The sequence below is a fragment of the Pinus tabuliformis genome, chromosome 7, assembly GCF_031772625.1.
Source record: "Pinus tabuliformis cultivar Carrire ecotype Pingquan chromosome 7, CPIR1, whole genome shotgun sequence".
In the NCBI taxonomy this organism is placed as follows: domain Eukaryota; kingdom Viridiplantae; phylum Streptophyta; class Pinopsida; order Pinales; family Pinaceae; genus Pinus; species Pinus tabuliformis.
In genome coordinates this window covers 1,628,454,029-1,628,476,746 of record NC_142293.1, presented here as the reverse complement: position 1 = coordinate 1,628,476,746, position 22,718 = coordinate 1,628,454,029, and the positions used below count along the sequence as shown (strand labels likewise).

The window sequence follows — 22,718 nt, the reverse complement described above, 5'->3', positions numbered from 1 at the left end:
ACATAGGTGTGATGATGAAGAATCTCGTTCCAAGTAGAGACAAGCACAACCTTGAGCAGCAAGGCAGGAAGTTCTCATAATAGAGAAGCGATGGTTGAGCGAGAGCAGGATAGAGCTCTCAAGATGGAGTCTCAGCCAGTGTCTCAGTTTGAGTCTCGGCTAGCTGGAAGTTGGGCCAACTAGCAGGATGAGGAAGAGCTTAGCCCAAGGCGAGTGGAGGCACCCACTCAATTAGCGACTCCCAGTGTAGGGAGAGTTCAAGCTAAGTGGGCAAAAGATTTGTTTAACAGAGATCAAAAGAGAGTTAGATCTTCCAGTATCACCTTCAGCCAAAGGAGCAGCCACAAAGGTACACAAGGTACATGGCACTTATGACTGAAGTGATGGACTTGCAAAGCATGGTTGGAAAGAACGGGTCTTCAAATCAGATTTTGCAGGACAAAGCAGGGATGGTTTCTAGTTTAGAGGGAGCAGCTGCAGCAGCGAAGAACGTGGTAGTGTTGGAGACATATCCAAGTGGACGAGGTTCCTCCATAAGCAACTTCCTCGCTAAGAGGGAGTGTTGAAAATAGTGGCAAGAGAAGGTCCTTCTTAACTTGTGCCTTAGGCCATGAGGTGTCTTCCTTTTGTCAAGAACGAGTTCATGAAGATGAACGAGTTAGCAGATTCATGCATGCAGCTAGAGGGTCAGTTAACTGGGTCTCCAAGTGGCAACTCGAATTTGGATAAGACAAGTTGAGAGCTTCAGTTTAGATTGAGGCAAGGACGAGTTATAAACTCAAAGTCATGATTGGAAAGAGTTCAATTCGACCTCAGTTAACGAAGTCGATCAAAACTACAATTCCAAATTTGTAATTTTCTAATTCTAATTTTTCCAATTATAGCATGATCAAATAGCATAAAGGGAGGACGAAGGCATAGAATTCAATCAATTGTTTTGTGTTCGAGTTTGTGAAACAAGACAATAGTACCAAGTGCACATAGATTGATGGATTTGCGCTACGAAATAAAAGGTCCTATGCACATGAATTTAGGAGCCAAGAAGAGAGGCTAGTACATGTTAAAGCACAAACTAGCAGGGGACCTAAAAGGGGTTCCTATGAGGACAACTGCTAAGTCAAGGGCACCTATGGAATCTTAGCCCATTGTCACCACAGTTAAGACTCCCTACTCTTTACGAACTTTCACCAATGGGAGGAGACCCAGTAGTTGGGAGATCACTTATAAAGTATAGATCAATGAAGGGGCGGAGTGACTCAAATGATTCCCTTTCCAAAAGAGTTTGAAGGATAGGGCTTGCTTGCTCTTCAAGCAAGGGACTTGATCTTCTAGGGAAAGGGGATGAGGATTGGAGGGTTGAGGTAGAAGGATAAGACCTATGAAGAAGGTTGTTAAATCCCTAAAATCCTTTTGAGAACTTGGATTCTCGAGTAGTCTTTGATAAATAGGTTTTGGTGAAGAATGGGACCACACAAGGCCAAGTGGACCCAGCCCAGGTTAAGGGATGGATATTAGGCAACCAATGATGTTCTTAACCTGGCCAAGGTGAGGGGAAAGGACCAAACAAGGATTTTCTTCCAAAGATGTCAAATTGATCCTACTAGGTTCTAGCCTTGGGAACACCTAGGCAAAACTTGATCCTAGAGCTAGGGCTTGAGATATCCGGAGATTCCACCGTTTGAATTGCTTCAAATTTGGAGGAGAGCAAGGGGACCCACCAACGCAGTTGTATCTAGGAGATCGAAGTTTTCTTGTGGCTAGTTTCCTAGGAAATTGATGCCCTAGATGACCTAATGAGGCTAGACCTAGGGAGAAAGGGAAAAGGGGTAAAAAGAGGGTTAAAATGATCACCCTTTTTGAGGGACCAGTGCCTAATTCACTTGGGAATATGGAGTCAAGGATAATAATGAAGAAAGATTTAGTTTCTTGTTCAAGGAGGCTCCAAAAGTCAACTTCGTCCAATGTTAGGGGAAAGAGCAGAAAAGTGACTTTCAAGCATTTATACTTCATACAAATGGTGCAATATTATCAAGATAACATGATCTCTAAGAGATTTCATTCATCTAACAATGGCCCATACAATGAATAAGCTAAATAGACACATAATTCCACATTCCATACATGCAGCAATTAGCCCTAATTATAGTGCAATTCAAATGTATGGAGCAACAATAAAATAACGTTAAATTTTCACTTACAATGTTAGAGAGAACATCCAACCAGCATCACATTTGAAAATAAGAAGCTCCAAGATAGAAATAGCCCAAATCCATACATCAAAATTCATCCATTATCCAAAATAGTCCTCCAAGGAAAAAGTGTGAAATTCTCTAAAGATAGAGAAATCCCAAGTCAAGTGATAATAAGAAATGATCTCACCTCACTTGTATTTATACACATCTAAGGAGTTCGAATTAGCCTCCTTGGCCTACATAAGCCCCAAAAATAAAATAATGTGCTAATAATACAACATTTTGGTGACAAGCCCACCAAACCAGCTCATAAATGAAAATGTAAGCCTCTCAAGAGGACAAATAATAATCTATGCATGTCGTCGAGCCCTCTAAGAGGCCTAATGAGGTCCATGGGTGCCACAATGAAGAATAGGACCCTCAAAAGTAATGGACAAGGGGTTGGCCCCTTGTAATAACCTGTGGTGCTCCAAATGATTGTGGGGGCACACAAGTGTCCTCATGGGCCTCCAAACAAATCGAAGATGGTTGTAGCATGCCCTCAAGGGCTAGGATGATAATGTAGGAGATGTCACATCATCATATCAGTCTTGGATCATCTTCCAAGTGTATGGTGTAGATCTAGAACCAGCTAAGCATGATGGATCAAGAGCATCCTCCTCATCCAATAAGTGAACCACGAGCAATCTTTGAATGGCTATAGGGATCCATGAAGTGCAATCTGCTGTTGTGGAGGCCCATGGCTCTCAACGCACACCCTATATGTGCCACTGTAGCCCTCTGGAGGATTAGGACCCTGTATAGGGAGACCAAACCCCAAATGAAAACCATCTGCAATCCTCCATAAGATCCAATGCGTCCCCTAGGTTTCCAGTACAAGAAGTCATTAGAGAAATCAAGTAAATGAGCTTACCTAATCATGGACCACAGGTGGGGACTTCATAATGGCCTGCCCTTCCATAATGGGCTTCGGGGTGTGCCAATGTCTCCTAAACTCCTAATGGGGTTAACCAAGTATCCTATTAGGTGGTTTCTACCTCTAAAGGGGATAATATAGTCAAGGTACATCCATCCAAAGGTGGTAGCATGTGACAGATAGGTGGATGAAGTAGGGGATGAGAAAGGGCAGCCCTGAGTCACATGCTGGGGTACAAGGGTAGCTAATAAGAGGGAAGCCCATACTTGGGTTTATAATGACTAAGAGGGAGCAATCGTGATACATGAGGTGCCCTGGCATTGATTTTTTCACCCTTCTTTATATGCCTTTTGTCTTTTTATGATTTTCTTTGATTGATTGCTCGAGGCTCAAGGGGTTAGAGCATGATGTACAAGATATAGCAGTGAATTCCACCCTCTAAGGTGGGGCGATTCATCGACCACCAGGGGTTGGGACAACCATGGGTTCTTGTATGATGAAGAAGGCTCATAGAACGTGTTGGAACTAGGGTGATGGCCATGATGATGGGGTAGAGCTCATGTATTGGCTTTTGCCCACGTGCTAAATGTTTTTGTCCCGACCATCTTTTGCATTTTTGGTATTTTTCCTGTTGAATGTGGTCATTTATGCTTTTAACTTTCTTTTTAACTACATCAACCTCTGGGATTCATTCTAAGCCATGACCCAAGGTGTGGGCAAGGGGAAGGGGCGAGCTAACCCTATGTGGACCCGATGGAGGAATGTGGACCCATGTGGGAGAAATGATGGATGGGGTAGTAAGGAGTGGAAAGATGGTAATATAAGTGGATAAGGGAGCTGGACCATGCAACCGAAATCATGGTTCCCATGAAATGCCATCCTTGAAACCAAATGGTCAGTAACAGAGATCCCACGGGACTAGAATCCAAGGTTAATTCCTAAAAGGGATCTAGGGGACAGAAGCACAGACCTAGCCCATTCTTTCCGCTGAATCCCCCAATTAATCCACGCCCAGAAGTGTCCATGATAAGAAAACAACAATACTCAATTTCAAAATGACAAGGCATACCTTTAGATTTGGGAGGCCCACCTTCAAACATACAATCATGGCAGATGGTCGAGGGACGACATGGCTAGCTCAGGTGGCAGAGATATGGCACAATGAGATAGTTGATGGTTGCAAGGGGTTGTTGGCTACTCGCTGAGGACCATCTTGGAGAAAAAATTTCTCCCAAGGATATTACCCACAAAATGGTGGGTAACAGTGCGCAAGGATTTCGGGTTTGTTGTGCGCAATGGATAGGAGTTGTGATCAAGTAAGGTTCATAGTAGGTCTAGACTAGGTTAGTAGGAGAACAACCCTGTTCTCAATAGACAATTGCCTTGTATTTGATCTATATACTCTATCAATAAAATACCACAACAAGGAGAAGGTTTTCCCACTTGGGTTCCCTAGAAAATTATTGTCTCTTGTGTAATTGTGTGTTTATCTCTATGTTTAATTTTGACGCTTCTATTGTTGAGAATTTTAGTGTCTTTGTGAAAAGAAAAATAGTTTCAGATTGTTCATTCAAGCAGCTACCAGAATTTCAAGGAAATTCAATAGTGAACTGAGTTAACTAAGGACTTAACTCGTCCTCTTTTCACTCGTCTCTGAAGCCTTAACTCATCCTAACTGGATTTTTCTCTGCCACCTCATCGTGTAGTCTAACTAAAGAAGACTCCAACAAACTAAAGCTCCAGCACTACGCATGCAATTTTATTGATGACCATTCCAACAAACTGAAAATCAACTCATCACACTGAAGTCTATCTCATGAATTTGCATTCATGCTAGAGAAAGACAATTTGAAGTCTTTACTAGCTAAGGCACAAGCCAAAAGACCTTCCTTCGCTAAATTTTCAATAGTAAAAGTTACATTTTAAGTGCAATTTCTAGTCATTAATTAGTGCTGAGTCGCTGACGTCTAGGGTTGAGTGTTGTTACATGCCTTTTTAGCCATAGAAAATTGTTGTAATTTATTTTCTTATTTTCTCATAATTTTGGCCCTCATTTTATATTTTACAATCATAGTTTCTAGGGCTAAATTTGTTGTTGTTATAAATTATTGTATTGTTGCACATTCTGATTTAAATAGCTAGTTTACGACAACCAAGTGTAATTTATTGATTGTGTATGTTTGGGAACCTATTTGAGCCTCTTTAGATTGAGCCATAAGAATCTCTGAACTCAAAATCTTGAATTTGCTCTCTAATCCACCCTAAACACTAATTCTTTTTCTTATCCTTGGGTGGAAATCAGTGTTGAATCCTTAGGGGGCACTTAACTTAAGGTAATTGGATTATTTGATCCCAAAGATCTACTAGGGAATCCCCCTTTGTGTTGGACTATGTCCATCACTAAAATGAGGGGAGTTGTTGCTCAAGTGGCAGTGGTGACAACTCCCATTGTTGCACTTTGTTTAAGTTTCCTAGTGAGGCTTTGCACTAATAGTTCCAATCCCTTGAGATTCTACTTGCTTTGATACCACTTGATATAAAAAAACCATAACCCCCTACAATATTGCACATGGAACAAATTTTCTTGACAACCACCACACTCTACAATTCAATTGAAAACAGCCATAATTACACCATAATAATAAAACAATAGTAAGCATAACCACAACAACAAATCTGCACTATTTATTAAACAAACTAGCCAGGCTATTGGGTCTCCATTATTACATTCATAGACCTTATGCATAGGTATCTGAAATCTAGGGTCATTCCACACTACACAAACTGAATCAAAAGAACGCAAAAGCCCCTTTGCTTATTCATATTCTTATTTATGGTTGTGCTTCTTGGCTTTCGGGCCATAGAACTATTCTAACCACTCAAATTCCAACTTACAATGCTTCATATTCCAATCGGTTGAAAAAATTCATAAAGGACAACAAATATTTCACTGCATTACAATTTCTTTTTAATTTACAAAATAGAACCAAAACTAAGAAAATGTGCAAGATAGATACTCCTGCATCACCTCAAGAGATTCATCCACTGCCACCCTTTTTTGGGGTAGTAATGCAATTTCCTTTTATTCACTCTAGGATTAAAATATCCTTTCTGCAATGCCTTTCTTCAACTAGCACCTACAAGTCAATTTTGGCAATGGCAGCACTCCTTCGGAATGATGGCTAACTCTCGCAGTTGTATTCATGGACTTGTAGGCTCATGCATTGACCAAACAAGGGGCTTAGTAAAACCTTCACTGTAGCTCCTTCAAAATTGTCATATGGCATGGGTGGGAGCTCAGTACGGGCAAGCTTGCCATCATATTCTTTCTTGGCCAACCCACAATGAACCTTATTCTCTTATCCGTGGTTCTTTTGTTCAATGTGACCCCAAGAGTGAACTCACAGAGCACACTCCCACAGCAGATCAATAGATGCACATCCATTCTGTAGTGCTCAATATGTTCTTAGATATGCTCCCTTTGCAATGCAGAGCCATCTTCATATAGTTTGCTATGCTCTAGTTCCACTCACCTCTTTATTCCTAAGTTATCAGAAACGCTGAGCAAAACCTCCATAAATGCCATTCGTTGAATCAAAAATGGATCTAGCTACAAAACGTGTTCGAAACGGTACTGAAATGTATGAAAATCATTTCAGGTTTTTCGGAAACAGAAAATCCGCTTTCAGTGTCGTATCAAGAAAATTAAACAGTTTAGATTTGTTTCCGAAAATCCGGATACGGATCCAAGAAAATTGTGATCCGTGTGATTCGTATCTAGATTTCCGGAAACAGATCTATGCATAAAGACCCACGCCAGGAACGGATCCGCGCAAAAAGAACCACGCTGAGAACGGATTTAACTTTTAAAGGTTTTCCCTTGGTTAAAAATCACCGCGTTTTAGGTTTTAACTTTTTACTCATGATGTCCCCCTTCTATTCGTTCATTGAATCATTTCATTTGCTATTGGGGCTTGGAGCCAGGAGGAGTCGTCGGTCACTGCTTGAGACTTGAAAGCTATTGGAGGAGCCATTATTGGAGCTTGGAGGAGTCGTTGGAGTCGTTGCTTGAGAGTCGAGACTCCAGTCATTGTTGGAGGACTCGCTACTAGCCTACGGCTACTTGGAGTCGCTGGAAGTTGGAGACCACTACTAGTCCATCAACTTAGTACACATCTCTTTGAGGTTTCTACTTGCAAACTTTGATGACCAACTTCCAAAGGCCAACTTCATGTTATTGGTATTTTTATTGTTTTATTTGATTCTATTTGATTGTTTGTGGATTTGGTTTTCATATTCAACATGACGAAGTTCGATTTCTTTACTGGCCATTAGTTTAGCAACTAGCCATGTCTCATATGACTTAGCAGCCATTAGTTTAGAGAATCAGAATGTCAAGAAAACTATAGTCGAAGGAATTTAAAAAAGTGGAATCTACATAATGTTTCATATTTGTTTAAATTGTCATAGATTTTATGGATTTTTTTTTAAACAAAACACCTTTGATTTTCACGTGAGGACTGTCACCTTGCTCATGCAAAGATATTTTCCAAGTTATTACATATTATATTGATTTGGACCTTAGACATAGCATTAGCAGCCATTAGTTTCTTTACATGTTTCACCATTAGTTTAGCAAATTAGCCCACTTTGTTGCTGCCTACCCTCACTTGGGTGACATGGATCATTAATAACAGAGTGCAGTTTTTTATAATGGCTTCCTCATCACACTATGACTGTAACCTCTAAGCCTTGCTAAACACTAACTGCATACTTAGCAACCCTATACCTGTTCAAAGTTCAAACATGTTTGAAGACAATTGTTTAGCTTGCCTTTGCCTTCTACTTCTAAGTGTCTATTTGCTTGAAAGCTGAAACCCTAGAGCTAGGGTGGTATTTGAAAGAGAAAACATGAACACTTATAATGAGATTGAGCAACTCATAGAACAAGTGCTTGCTTGAAAGAGAGAAGAGATGTATGAGCATTTCAATTAAATCCTTACTCAACTTTCTAGTACCACGAGTTTTATTTTGACCAGCTCTATGCAATTCCAACCAACGCTCTGTAATTTTGTTTGCTTTTATCACAAGATATTTCTTAGTACCAACCAACTATAATGATTTCTTATGCTTGATTAAAATTTTGTTTAATTAGCTACTAAAGTGTTCAATGCTTTTCTGTTCAATTTTTTTTAATTTGTTTTTTTGTTTGAAAGAATTTGTCAATTTCATTCTGCAACTTCATTTACATCATCATCATGGCAACTTCAAGTTCATCCATTCATGAGGCAGAGGAACAAGAAATTGAATCTCTCTCTAAAGTTGATCCAAGTCACCACCATGGAAATATGTACTTGTTGTAGGGAAGATCCAAGGAGGGGGATCATTGACATGGGTTTGAAATGAGTGTCAAAAGGAGTTTAAGGGATCATACACCCGGGTTAAAACACATTTACTGGAGTTAAGAGGCAATGGAATTCGAATATGCATTGGCCCACCTAAAGAGAATGGAACAAAGGGAAAAAGTTTAAGCAAGGAAAAACTTGTAAAATATCAGAAAGAACAAGATGAGGCAAACGCTAAGGCAAATGAGGCAAATCTTGTCTCTCAATTCAAACAACCAACAAAGTTGGGATCATCTTCATCAAAGCCTCCACTTCCCTCTTATGGAATTAGCAACGCTGATTCAAAGCAGTCTAATTTTGGGCCACTTGAAAAGAGTTGTAATAATGATGCTCGAAAGACGGTAGATGTAGCTATGGGTCAATGCATTTATGTAAATGGCCTTCCCTTTAACCTTGTGCGATCTCATTACTGGGCAAAGATGATCAAAGCAATGAATGAAGCCCCAAAAAGATACAAGAGCCCTAGATATGAGAAAGTCCACACTACATTGTTGAGTGTTGAGAAGTTAGATTTGGAGGCTAAATTAAGCCCCATTCATAATTCATGGCGCATTTTAGGGGTGTCCATCATTTCTGATGGATGGAAAGATCAAAGAAATAGGCCTTTGATTAATGTGATTGCTCAAAGCACAAAGAGAGAAATGTTTTTTAAGGCATTGGATTGTGAGGGGCAGCAGAAAGATTCCCAATTCATGGTTGACATCTTGATTGAAGCAATTGAATTGGTGGGGCCAGAAAATGTTGTCCAGGTAATAATTGACAATGCAACTGTGTGTAGAGCAACCGGCCTAATTATTGAAGACAAATATCAACACATCTTTTGGACCCCTTGTGTTGTACATTCATTGAACCCCATGTTGAACAAGATGGGGAAGAAAATTGAGTGGATTCGAGTTATTTTTGAAGAGGCCAAAGAAATTCCAGCCTTCATCACAAACCACCACATGTCCCAAGGCATTTACAAGGAATTTGTGAAGTTGGAGCTCTTTAAGGTACCTAAAATTTAAAGTTTATTTCATAAATTCTAATTTCTATGACTCTAAATTCAAATATGTTAATTGGATTCTCAAATGTCATGATTCAGGAATCATAATAGGTATTCAATCAATTATGATTTTTAATTTACTGAAACATTGGAATTTGGCACTTGCAGGTTGTTGAGACTCATTTTGCCTCTCACATCATAGTCTTAACAAGGCTTATGCAAGTGAAAGAAGTATTACAATTAATGGTATGCAGTTCTCTTTGGAATCAATGGAGGCAATCCCAATCTGAAAGAGCACAGATCGTGAAAAGGTTGGTTGTTGATAATGAATGGTGGGATAAGGTGGAGTACCTCTTGGCATTTACTAAGCCAATTGTGGATTTTCTCCGCATGTTTGACACGGATATGCCTAATTTGGGAGAGGTGTATGAAGGCATTGACTCCATGATAGATAAGATAAGGGTGGTTATAAATGCCAAGGAGAAGGACCCAAATGAAGTCTTTTACAAAAAAATAAAAGATATATTGACCAAAAGGTGGAACAAGATGACCACCCCCATTGCACCTTTTGATCTATGCAGTGAATCCAAATATTATTCTGCAGAGTTGCTAAGTGATCCAGAAAGAACCGCACCAAACAAAGACCCAGAAGTCTCACAAGGATTTAAAAAAGCTTTTAGAAAGCTTTTTGTAGATCTTGAAATTGGGATTCGGATTCATTCAAAGTTTGCTCATTTTGTGGGATCAAAGGGTTTGGGCATTGATATTGATTCTATGTGGGACAAGACTAGATTAAGTCCAATTGATTGGTGGAACTACTATGGTGGGGAACTTCCACATATCCAAAAATTAGCCATCAAGATCTTGTCACGGGTTGCTAGTTCCTCTTCAGCAGAAAGGAATTGGAGTACATATGGTTTCATCCATTCGGTGAAGTCAAACGGATTGGGCTCCAAAAAGGCTGAGGAAATAGTGTAAGTTCATTCAAACCTTCGCCTTTTGTCACACAAGAGTGACGAATACAAACTTGAGCCCACCAAACTATGGGATGTGGAACCAGAGTTGCCTGACTTGGATATGACATTGAATGTCATGTCTCATATGACTTTGTTTGATGAGGAGGCACCAATAGTTGAATCTTCAAGTGGACATCGCAGCAATGCTCCCACTCTTGGAGAGGATGTGCATCTTAATGACATGGATGAAGGCATATTTGATGATATGTAAATGTAACTTATGATGGTGTTTGAAAATTTTGAACAATGAACACTGAATACCATAATATGCCATTTCCATATGATAGTAGACTGTCACTCATAGTTCATTTTGTACTTTGTACCATGTAGTGTGCATTATTAATTTTGGTGATGATGTTGTCATGTTAATGATTGAAATTTGAAACAGAATCTTGATGATATGTTGAATCATGAATGTTATAATAATAATTAATGATGATGACGATGTTTATGCTGAATTGATGATGATTATGTATTTTTAGATATAGAATCTAGATTCTAAAAGATGAATGGTAATATGAATATGAAATATTGTGTGTACGCGCGTTGTTTCCTTGCCATATCATATCCAATTTTTTTGAAAATTTGCCGTATCTGTTTCAGTGCAACTTAGCTTTATTCAGCCAAAAAAGAAAGCTACTTCAAACTTTCTTCACACAGAGACTAATAGAGAAATTCAACTGCAGAAACACTCTACTCTATCCTATGTTAGTCTAATCTAATCTACTCTTATTTATCCTAAGAAGGGTTACATCTCAAAGTCTCATCTTCCTAGGCAGTTCAATGAAGTAGTCACGCCTAGACTTCCTCTGATACCATGTTTGAATAACTAGAGACACGTTAAAATAACTACAAATGCAGCAATACAAAGACGAGATACACATAAAACCTATCTAATTTCTCTATTCACATACACATCTATTATATACAATCAGAGTACTAGAGTCCTACTGAAACAATCCAATCTGTACACAAACAAACAGCACTATTTTAACTCATTAACCTACAGCAAATATGCATGTATCAGCACTAAACTTATGTTGTTTTCACTCTAAAACATGATCCAATTGCTATTGGAGCGTTATCCCCAACAATATCTCGGTTATTGAATTGATCACAGTCAAAATCTAATGAATTTTAGTATTTACGCTAGAAAGTATGCTCAGGCGAATTGCAGAAATCCTAAAGATTGGAGTATGTATTACAGTTTTGGCAGGCCATAAAGAGAAGATTAGAATGCAGCTTGGGCGTTTGCACCTCCATAACACGAGTTATCCACAGGCATATGAGGTATGTTTTGCGTTGACAACAATTTCACTTCAAGGAAAGTATAACATAATCAAAACAGAAGAGGAAGGTGACCTCAACGAATTCCACCCCAGACCAAAATATCCACTGCTCCATTGGCGAGTTAAGTCTCTGCAACTTCATATATTGTTGATTTAATGTCTACAGGGACAAGCTACCTCCATAACAACCATGGCTGCCCTACATTGGGAAAGCTGGAGTTGGAACCTAAGCAAGAGCTAGAGTGGGAACTTGAGCTAAAACCAGCACCAGAGCACAAGATCCAGTACCCACAGGTCCCAGGTTAAACCCCTGGAGGTTGAAGTTAGGAGACCAGTTAATGGGGGCCATCAACCTAAAGATGGGAGGTCTGATCTTGTAATCAGATCTAGAAGCAATTGTGAAAAAGGAGGTTGAAGATGGGAGGCCAATTTATGGGGGGCATCAACCTAAAGATGGGAGGTTCAATCTTGTAGTCAGATCTAGAAGCAATTGTGAAAAAGGGAAAATAAAGCCATGTGGGCATTCATGCTATGATGGCGGCAGAGTCATGCATAAACCATCGGAAATGGACAGTTAGGGTTCAGTGGGGTTTTTAGAAGATGGAAAGAAATTGGCAGGAGAAAAAGAGGAAGAAAAGAGGGCACACAAACCAATATAAGAGGAAGAAACCAAGAGAGAGAGAGAGCAGAAGACTGCAGTTAAAAGAATGTAGAATGGAATAAGAGAAATGTTGTCATAGCAAGACACAGACAGAACGAAGTTGACAATACAGATGGTGAGACCCTTGCTGCCGAGATTAACACGCAAGATGAGTCAATAAACTCACTCTAATCTATTCTTCTCCTCATTAATTTATCCATGGAGTGTTTTACCCAAAATGCATTTTTCTTCAGTTGTCAATCACTGTGATTGATCTATGTTGTGCACATTTTTTTATGTTGTCATTATTCAGGCTTTTGTATGTTAGTGATGGCACATTTAACTTGTTAATGAGCTTGCTCTAAATCATCTAATACTATGTGAATACGCTCAGGTTGAACAACAAAATGAAGTATGGCTTATTGCTAAACGTGTAGGGTCCGTTGTGAAACGTGTTGACCACTACGTGTCAACAACCCATAGCAGTACACCCCCTTTTTCACAAAAGGGATAGCACCTGATCGATGTGTTCGTGTCATTCAGCTATTATCATCAGCTTGATCATCATCTTATAATGTAAACCCAATCTGCATGTCTATAATGTAAATAATCTCAGCAGATCCGTGTCGTGTGTGTAATCACCTAGGTAAACCTATTTTCCTAGTGGCGATCTACATTCCAAGAGTTTTTTTGTCTCACCGATCCATTCTCGGATGCTCGGCAGAGTTTTCCTTCAACCTTACCCCAAAGCTGGAATGGATTTTGTCACTGAAATCTTAGGGGAGTCTTAGTGTTCTAGATTGAGTCTATGTAAAAGTGATTTGGGAATAATCCTAACTATTTGGTTAGGTTATTTTATTACAAATTGCTTGATCTGCTAGATTATATTTGTGTCGCAAAACTGGGTAGTCTGTGAGGGTCTTTTGCAAATGGGTTTTCCCCCTTGAGATGTAAAAAATGTAAAAATCATGATGTAAAATGTCTTGAGGGTTAGAAAAATAATTTATCCCCTCATAGGTTATAGGTCCTAGGTAAATTTAAATTTTCCAGAGATAAAATTTGTGGGTCCTTTAAAAAAATTAAATCTTAACAAGTCCAAGGACTAAGGTTAATTGATTATTTTGCTAAATTTTATGCCTTGGGTCCCTGGAGTTAAGTCAAAGTCAAAATTTTGAAAAAAAAAAAAATAATAATAATTTTTGAATTTATTAAAATGCATTTAATTGAAAAATTTGACATTTCCTCAATATTTAAAATTTCGACGGATAAGATTAAAAGAAATTTTGATCCTCATCAACAGTCAAGATCACTTTGACAGATCACTCGAACTAGCAGTTGGAGGATTTATCTTTAAATAGGAGATCATTTGTCAGTCAGTATCATCCAATCTTTTGATCGTGTACTAAGCGAAAAGCTCTCTCTTGTAATCTTTTTATGAGCAACAAAGACAAACTTTGGGGTTAAATTTCACCAGTGTTACTCTTCATGGAAATGTTGTAAAATGCATTATTTTCTTGCGTAATTTCTTTTATTGCCATTAATAGTAGCTTTTGAAGAGCGATTTGAGTACAAGTATCTTGCTTAGTCGCTGGGGTTTGAATGATAATTTAAGTTTTGAATATAATAGCAGGTATCTCTATTAAATCTGAATTTATTATCGTTTTCTCGCTCTATGTTGACGGCTGAATTAAGTTTTGCAGGAAAATCCTTGATTATTAGATCATCGGGTGTTCGAGGAAGTTCTCGGCTAAACCAACTAACTCCTGATCCATGTTTTCTGAAAAGCTCAGTTTAAATTTGATCCCGGGCTTATCATAAGATATGAATTAAGTTTTGCAGGAAAATCCTTGATTATTAGATCATCGGGTGTTCGAGGAAGTTCTCGGCTAAACCAACTAACTCCTGATCCATGTTTTCTGAAAAGCTCAGTTTAAATTTGATCCCGGGCTTATCATAAGATATTTTTTATGGGTGATGCATGAAGGGTTTTGAGCTTAGTACCTCCTCTAAAATTCAAAAAAAATAATTTTTCTGTGCTAAATCGTTAGATCTGGCTGTTGGGAGCCTCAGATCATCAGATCTAGGAGCGGAGTCGGACTCACACTCCCTAGATCTGATAGATCTGCCATTTATGTACATAGATCTGTAATTAATTTTAGTTTCCTGACTTTGGTTTTCAAGGTTTTAGTGTTTTTTGGGTCATTGTGTATATCGTTTGGGTGTTTCAGCTACAGATCTAAAGTTGAAAGTTGTGCAGAGTCCAGATTTAGGTCCTGGAGGGTAAGATCTAGATTTCTGGATTTCATCAGCATCATTTTTTGCAGGGAATTTATTTATTTTCAGATATTGAAAATTTTGTGGGGGTTTCATCTGGAAAATCTGAAGCAGAAGGATTTAAAATTTTAATTAAGATTTATGCAAATTCTTTAAGAAAATCTTGTGGATTTAAAGAGGTTTTGGGCTACCCCTTTTTCGGTTTGCTGCCTGGGTTTTCAATTTTCTGTTGTATTCTTTTTTTCTAGAAAATTTTGAGGTCCTTTTTGAGGGTTTCTGGAAAATTTCGAAATTTATTTTCTGAGTTTGGGTTTTAAATTTAAACAAACAAAAAAAAATCTGGAAAAAGCTTGGATTTGTTCCTAAGTTTTTTGACCAGACCCTCGTTGTCCACCTTCGCTGCCTCCAGCTTCAAACCCTTATGCTCATCAACCCACAACGTTGAGCCTCTATCCCTCTCACATTGTCTCTAAACCCTCGCTGCTTAGTCTTTTCATCAACTCCCCATCAAGCTCCCATCCTCACACAGTCTTTCAAACCTGCGTTCTCCTCACTGTTGTCCGCAGCTTCAACACTACCATACCCCTCGCTTGGCTCTCTCCTTGCTGCTGCGTATCCATCTCTGCTCCACACCTCTTTGCTACCATCCCTTTCCATCCAGCTCGCTACTTCCAAACTCCTCTCCACGCAAACCTGCAGAAGTCAGCTCTCCTTCACGCAATCCAAACTACTACCACTCCGCAGCCATCTCCACCTTGCCCAGCCTTCCTCCGGCTGTTCAATCGAACCCTCTTCCAAGCCTAATTCGAGTTGTCCACGTCTCTTGCATACCTGCAAGCAAACCATCAAACTCAGCTTCCATTGCCCAAACCTGCACACGCACAACAGCAAACCCTAAAACTCATTCGATTTTATTATTCTTATTATTGTGTATGCGGATGGGTTAGGTTAGTTTTCACTTTTATTTAGTTCAAATTTTATTTTATTTTTCTAAACTTTGCCTAGTTTGTTTTTTTTATGTATATATTTATGATTTGAGTTAGGGTTAGCGTAGGTGTTTTGATTTTCACCTTTTTTGTTTTGTTTATTTCATTTTGATTTTGTGATTTATGATTTTTTTACTTAAAAATTAGAAAATCTTGAAAAAAAATTCTAATACATTTGAAAATTTTCCAAAATTAAAAAAATCATAAAAATCTAAAAATCCTAAACATTAAAAAAAAAAATTAAAAATCCTAAACATTAAAAAATTTTAAATCTAAAAAAAAATAAAATTTCAAAAGTCTAAAAACATCTAAAATATTTAAAATCCAAAAACATTTAAAAAATATAAAATTAAAAAACTTTAAATCATAAATCTAAATTTGGTGACTAAGGATTTAAAATAAAATTCAGGGTTTTTTTCGCTTAAACTCTAGAATTTTTAATGTGGCCTATGGCCCATTAAAAATTTTGATTTTTTAACCCTTCGATTAAATTAAATTCCTAAGGAATAATTAAAAAATTTTAACCTAAAGTTCCTTAGTGTCATTTGGTCATTAAATGCAATTTTTATGATTTTCCTATGGTCAAGGTGCAATAAACATTTTTAATCATATTTGGTTGTTAAAGAAAATTTATTAAATCTAGATTTGGGCAGTGAGCGAAAATAATTTTAAATCTAGAATTTCTTGCATATGGATTATTTATGATTGTCGCTTTTCATCGTTCTGGATAACTTGTTAATTCAAATGTCGAAGGCACTGGTCTATAATTGTTTCTATCTTGTGGTCGTGTCTTGGTTACCTTAGAGTTTAATCTATTCATCTGATTTAATCATTTAGAATCATCAAGTTGTCCATCATTTAAATCTCCTAGAGCCCATGATCCACAGGCTTTATCATCCATTTATGTTAGGGACTACCCCCCTTGAATTGCCTAGGAGAGAGTCTAAATGGCGTGAGCAAGGATTAAGAGTGACAACCCTTACTTTGAGCGTTGTCGCGGTGCCTAGACACTTTGCGCGACAACATTTTTGGCGTCCTTGCTGGGGACAGAGTTTTTCTGTCCTTGGTCCTCACAACATTTCTTCGACATTCATCTTTCATCTATCTCATATCTCATTCGAACTGGGAAAGTCAACACTCCTTGGCATTGCCACCGGGGACAGAGTTTTTTATGTCCTTGGTTTCTTCGACATCGTTTTAATCATCTCATCTTTTTCGTCATTCATTAGCCTGTCAAGCGGCACAACATTTCCTAGTGTCATTTGATCTTTTCATCACCCTATCTTTCGTCATCTCGTTAATCGTTTCATCTGCACTTTTAGCACCTGGACATTTCGGTTCGTTGCTTGTTTGGGTGGCGACTCCACTTCTTTCATTTATTATTTCTCAGACAAGAAGCCCTCTCTTATATCCGATTGTTTGTTGCCTTTTGGATCCTATAATTAGATTCATGTTCAAGTGGCGACTCCATTTCTTTCATTTCTACAAGAATTTCTACTTGAATCTCCCTTCTTGTGGACCTCTTGAATTTCTTGAGCAGAGGTCTCTCTCTATCATCCATTTGATCCCTCATTATTCGTCATGGATGATTCTTTTACCCTATGTCATTTTACTGATGTTCTCCATGATATTCCAAAAGTGGCCATTCATAAATTGTCTTTGTTCTCGGGTGGTGATTCAGTTGATGTTAGAAAGCATCTATGAAAGTTTTCTTGTATAATGCTTATATATTGTAGTTCTCCCTAGTATGATCATGAAGATGTCAAAATGCGTCTATTTGCCTTTTCTTTAGAGGGTGATTCTTTGAATTGGTTTAATAATTGTCCTGAAGATTCTTTCGCTTCTTTACAAGACATCGTCAATGCTTTTAAAGATAGATATGGTTATCAAGATAGCTCGCCTTGTGCCCCTAAAATTATGCAACAAAATGAAAGTGACCTTGTGAAGGATCGAGCTGTCGATGAAAGATTTCAAGACAATTCTCCATATCAAAATGTGTCATCCACCTGTATCGTTGCAGATCAAATCCATGACAGTGGAAAAACAGGAACAAGTTATCAAACGCTGGTAAAAATATGGAGCTTAATCAGCGTAATCAAGAAAAATTTGTAACTGATTACGTCAAGGATATGAGAACTTTATACATACACCCCACCTGGAAAAGCAAGATAAAGAGATGGAAACCATGAAAGCTAATCGTGACAAGGAAATTAATTCTATGCAAAACAAGTTATTAACTATGGATGAAGAAATGACCATCATGACATTCGATTATAATAATCAGTTGGCTACCATGCAAGCAAATCATAAGAAAGAGATAAACTATATGCAAAATTGTTTCATGGACATGAAAGAAGAGAATGAAAAGGTAACAAAAAATGTGGACGTTGTTCAGGTATGTCTTCAGAATAAGTTATTGACCATGGAAGAAAACCATGCCAAGGAAGTCAGTGCTATGAAGCTTGAACACTCTAACCGGATGGATGCCATAACAATACAAGTACAGAAATTTCAGCATCGGTCAGAGGATGAAAGAAACAAGGAGACATCGACAGATCAGAAGCCTCCTTATCTGCTGCAACAAGCTCCATCTTATTATGAGGAGGTCATTTGTTCCATTGAAAAGTGGTTAATTGAAGGTGACCCAGATAAAATTGAAAACGATAAAAATCAGATGCAAAATGAAGAAAGACATGTCACGCATATCTTACATACTTCATCTGAGAGTTTTGAAGCAGAATGTTCCACGTCATCAGTGATACAGCTTACCACAAAGAAAAAACGCAAGAGAAAGAGAATGAGAAAGCGATTTGATGCATCAGATGGCCGCGAGTAGCTTGATTTCCGAATAGGAAAAAGTCCTACCGTATGCAGGACTGGACATGGCACATCCGAGAAACAGCCAACCGATTTGCCTGAAAGCAGGCAAATGCTCAGTATACACTATATTGAACACATATGATGCCATGGGGCATCTTTGTATTGTATTTCTAACGTTATGCCCTTTTATTTCAGTATTTCATTTTGCAGTTATATTTGTATTTTTCATGTTAATAAATGAAGAGCTTATATCTTTTCTGTGCTTCATGTTATATGATGACTTTTGGATGGACGCTACTTATGTTTCATTGTCTGTTGCGTGGATGCAGATTCTGGATTCTCACATTCCTCCAATGCAGCAACGTGTCCTCAAGTAGAGTCAGATGTTGACCACTACATGTCAACAACCCATAATAGTACACCCCCTTTTTCACAAAAGGGATACCGCCTGATCAATGTGTTCGTGCCATCCAGCTATCATCATCAGCTTGATCATCACCTTCTAATGTAAACCCAGTTTGCATGTGTATAATGTAAATAATCTCAGCAGATTCGTGTCGTATGTGTAATCACCTAGGTAAACGTATTTTTTGGTTGACGATCTACATTTCGGAAGGTTTTTTGTCTCACCGATCCATTCTCGGATGGTCGGTAGAGTTTTCCTTCAGCCTTACCCCAAAGCCGGAATGGATTTTGTCACTGAAACCTTAGGGGAGTCATAGTGTTCTAAATCGAGTCTATGTAAAAGTGATTTGGGAATAATCCTAACTATTTGGTTAGGTTATTTTATTACAATTTGCTTGATCTGCTAAATTATATTTGTGTGGCAGAACTAGGTAGTTTGTGAGGGTCTTTTGCAAATGGGTTTTGCCCCTTGAGATATAAAAAATGTAAAAATCATGATGTAAAGTGTCTTAAGGGTTAGAAAAATAATTTATCCCCTCATAGGTCCTAGGTCCTAGATAAATTTAAATTTTTCAGAGGTAAAATTTGTGGGTCCTTTAAAAAAATTAAATCTTAACAGGTCCAGGGACTAAGGTTAATTGATTATTTTGCTAAATTTTATGCCTTGGGTCCCTGGGTTTAAGTGAAAATCAAAATTTTGAGGAAATAAATGCAAAATTTAAATTTTTGAATTTATTAAAATGCATTTAATTGAAAAATTCGAAATTTCCTCAATATTTAAAATTTCGACAGATGAGATTAAAAGAAATTTTGATCCTCATCAACGGTCAAGATCACTTTGACAAGGATCACTCAAACTAGCCGTTGGAGAATTTATCTTTAAATAGGAGGTCATTTGTCAGTCAGTATCATCCGATCTTTTGATCGTGTACTAAGCGAAAAGTTCTCTCTTGTAATCTTTTTATAAGCAATAAAGAAAGACTTTGGGATTAAATTTCACCAGTGTTACTCTTCATGGAAATGTTGTAAGATGTATTATTTTCATGTGTAAAATCTTTTTTGCCATTAATAGTAGCTTCTGAAGAGCGATTTGAGTACAGGTATCTTGCTCAGTGGCTTGGGTTTGACTGATAATTTAAGTTTTGAATATAATAGCAGGTATCTCTATTAAATCTGAATTTTATTATCGTTGTCTCGCTCTATGTTGATCGCTGAATTGAGTTTTGCAGGAAAATCCTTGATTATTAGATCATTGGGCGTTCGGGGAAGTTCTCGGCTAAACCAGCCAACTCCCGACCCGTGTTTTCTGAAGAGCCCAATTTAAATTTGATCCCGGGTTTATCATAAGATATTTTTCTAGGTGATGCATGAAGGGTTTTGAGCTTAGTACCTCCTCTCAAATTCAAAAAATAATAATTTTTATATGCTAAATCGTTAGATCTGGCTGTTGAGAGCCTCAGATCATCAGATCTAGAAGCGGAGTCAGACTCACACTCCCTACATCTGGTAGATCTGCCATTTATGTACATAGATCTGTAATTAATTTTAGTTTTCCGACTTTGGTTTTCAGGGTTTTAGTGTTTTTTGGGTCATTGTGTATATCGTTTGGGTGTTGCAGCTACAAATCTAAAGCTGAAAGTTGTGCAGAGTCTAGATCTAGGCCCTGGAGGGTAAGATCTGGATTTCTGATTTTCATCAGCATCATTTTTTGCAAGGAATTTATTTATTTTCAAATCTTGAAAATTTTGTGGGGGTTTCATCAAGCAAATCTGAAGCAGAAGGATTTAAAATTTTAATTAAGATTTATGCAAATTCTTTAAGAAAATCTGGTGGATTTAAAAAGGTTTTGGGCCACCCCTTTTCTGGTTTGCTACCTGCGTTTTCAATTTTCTGTTGTATTCTTCTTTTCCAGAAAATTTCGAGGTCCTTTTTGATGGTTTCTGGAAAATTTTGAAATTTATTTTCTGAGTTTGGGTTTTAAATTTAAAAAAAAAATCCAGAAAAAGCTTGGGTTTGTTCCTGAGTTTTCTGACCAGACCCTCGTTGTCCACCTTCGCTGCCTCCAGCTTCAAACCCTTATGCTCATCAACCCGCAGTGTTGAGCCTCCATCCCTCTCACGCTGTCTCTAAACCCTCACTGCTTAGTCTTTTCATCAGCTCCCCATCGAGCTCCCATCCTCACGCAGTCTTTCAAACCTGCATTCTCCTCACTGTTGTCCGCAGCTTCAACGCTGCCATACCCCTCGCTTGGCTCTCTCCTTGCTGCTGCATATCCATCTCTGCTCCACACCTCTTCGCTACCATCCCTCTCCGTCCAGCTCACTGCTTCCAAACTCCTCTCCACGCAAACCCGCAGAAGTCAGCTCTCCTTCACATAGTCCAAACTGCTACCACTCCGCAGCCATCTCCACCTTGCCCAGCCTTCCTCCGGCTGTTCAATCGAACCCTCTTCCAAGCCTAATTTGAACTGTCCACGTCTCCCGCATACCTGCAAGCAAACCATCAAACTCAGCTTCCACCGCCCGGACCTGCACACACACAACAGCAAACCCTCAAACTCATTCGATTTTATTATTCTTATTATTGTGTATGTGGATGGGTTGGGTTAGTTTTCACTTTTATTTAGTTCAAATTTTATTTTATTTTTCTAAACTTTGCCTAGTTTATTTTTTTATGCATATATTTATGATTTGAGTTAGGGTTAGTGTAGGTGTTTTGATTTTCACTTTTTTTGTTTTGTTTATTTCATTTTGATTTTGTGATTTATGATTTTTTTTTTTACTTAAAAAATAGAAAATCTAAAAAAAAAAAAAAAAATCTAATACATTTGAAAATTTTCCAAAATTAAAAAATCTAAAAATCTAAAAATCCTAAACATTAAAAAGTTTTAAATCTAAAAAAATATAAAATTTCAAAAGTCTAAAAACATCTAAAATATTTAAAATCCAAAAACATTTAATAAAATAAAATTCAGGGTTTTTTCTCTTAAACTCTAGAAATTTTAAAGTGGCCTATGGCCCATTAAAAATTTTGATTTTTTAACCCTTCTATTAAATTAAATTCCTAAGGAATAATTAAAAAAATTTAACCTAAAGTTCCTTAGTGTCATTTGGTCATTCAATGCAATTTTTATGATTTTCCCATGGTCGAGATGCGATAAACATTTTTAATCATATTTGGCTGTTGAAGAAAATTTATTAAATCTAAATTTGGGCAATCAACAAAAATAATTTTAAATCTAGAATTTCTTGCATATGGATTATTTATGATTGTCGCTTTTCATCGTTCTGGATAACTTGTTAATTCAAATATCGAAGGCACTGGTCTATAATTGTTTCTATCTTGTAGTCGTGTCTTGGTTACCTTAAAGTTTAATCTATTCATCTAATTTAATCATTTACATTCATCAAGGTGTCCATCATTTAAATCTCCTAGAGCTTGTGATCCACAGGCTTTATCATCCATTTACCTTAGGGACTACCCCCCTTGACTTGCCTAAGAGAGAGTCTAAACGGAGTGAGTAAGGGTTAAGAGTGACAACCCTTACTCTGAGCATTGTCGCGGTGCCTAGACACTTTGCGCAACAACAAAACGCGTGCAGGATAATAAGAAGGGAAACTAAGTTAAACTTTATGTTCGCAGATATTCTATTGATGCCAGTCTAACGAATTTGTTTTCCTGCTTCAGTCCCTTCGTTGGCAAGCATGGTTGTGCTGCTTGGTACTCAAGTAACACAGCTGCTATGCCATGTTCTGGGAATCATCACAATTTGGTTTAGTTGATCTAATTC

General features: G+C 37.8%; 1 protein-coding gene across 1 annotated transcript; it reads left to right on the top strand.

The window, feature by feature from the left end:
* Nucleotides 1–362: 362 nt before the first annotated feature.
* Nucleotides 363–10,476, top strand: LOC149254496 (uncharacterized). The gene is made up of 4 exons (XM_089454797.1): nt 363–494; nt 8,525–9,505; nt 9,667–9,931; nt 10,103–10,476. Exons 1-4 carry the CDS (start codon nt 363–365, stop codon nt 10,474–10,476), a joined length of 1,752 nt encoding a protein of 583 aa, XP_089310923.1.
* Nucleotides 10,477–22,718: the final 12,242 nt, after the last annotated feature.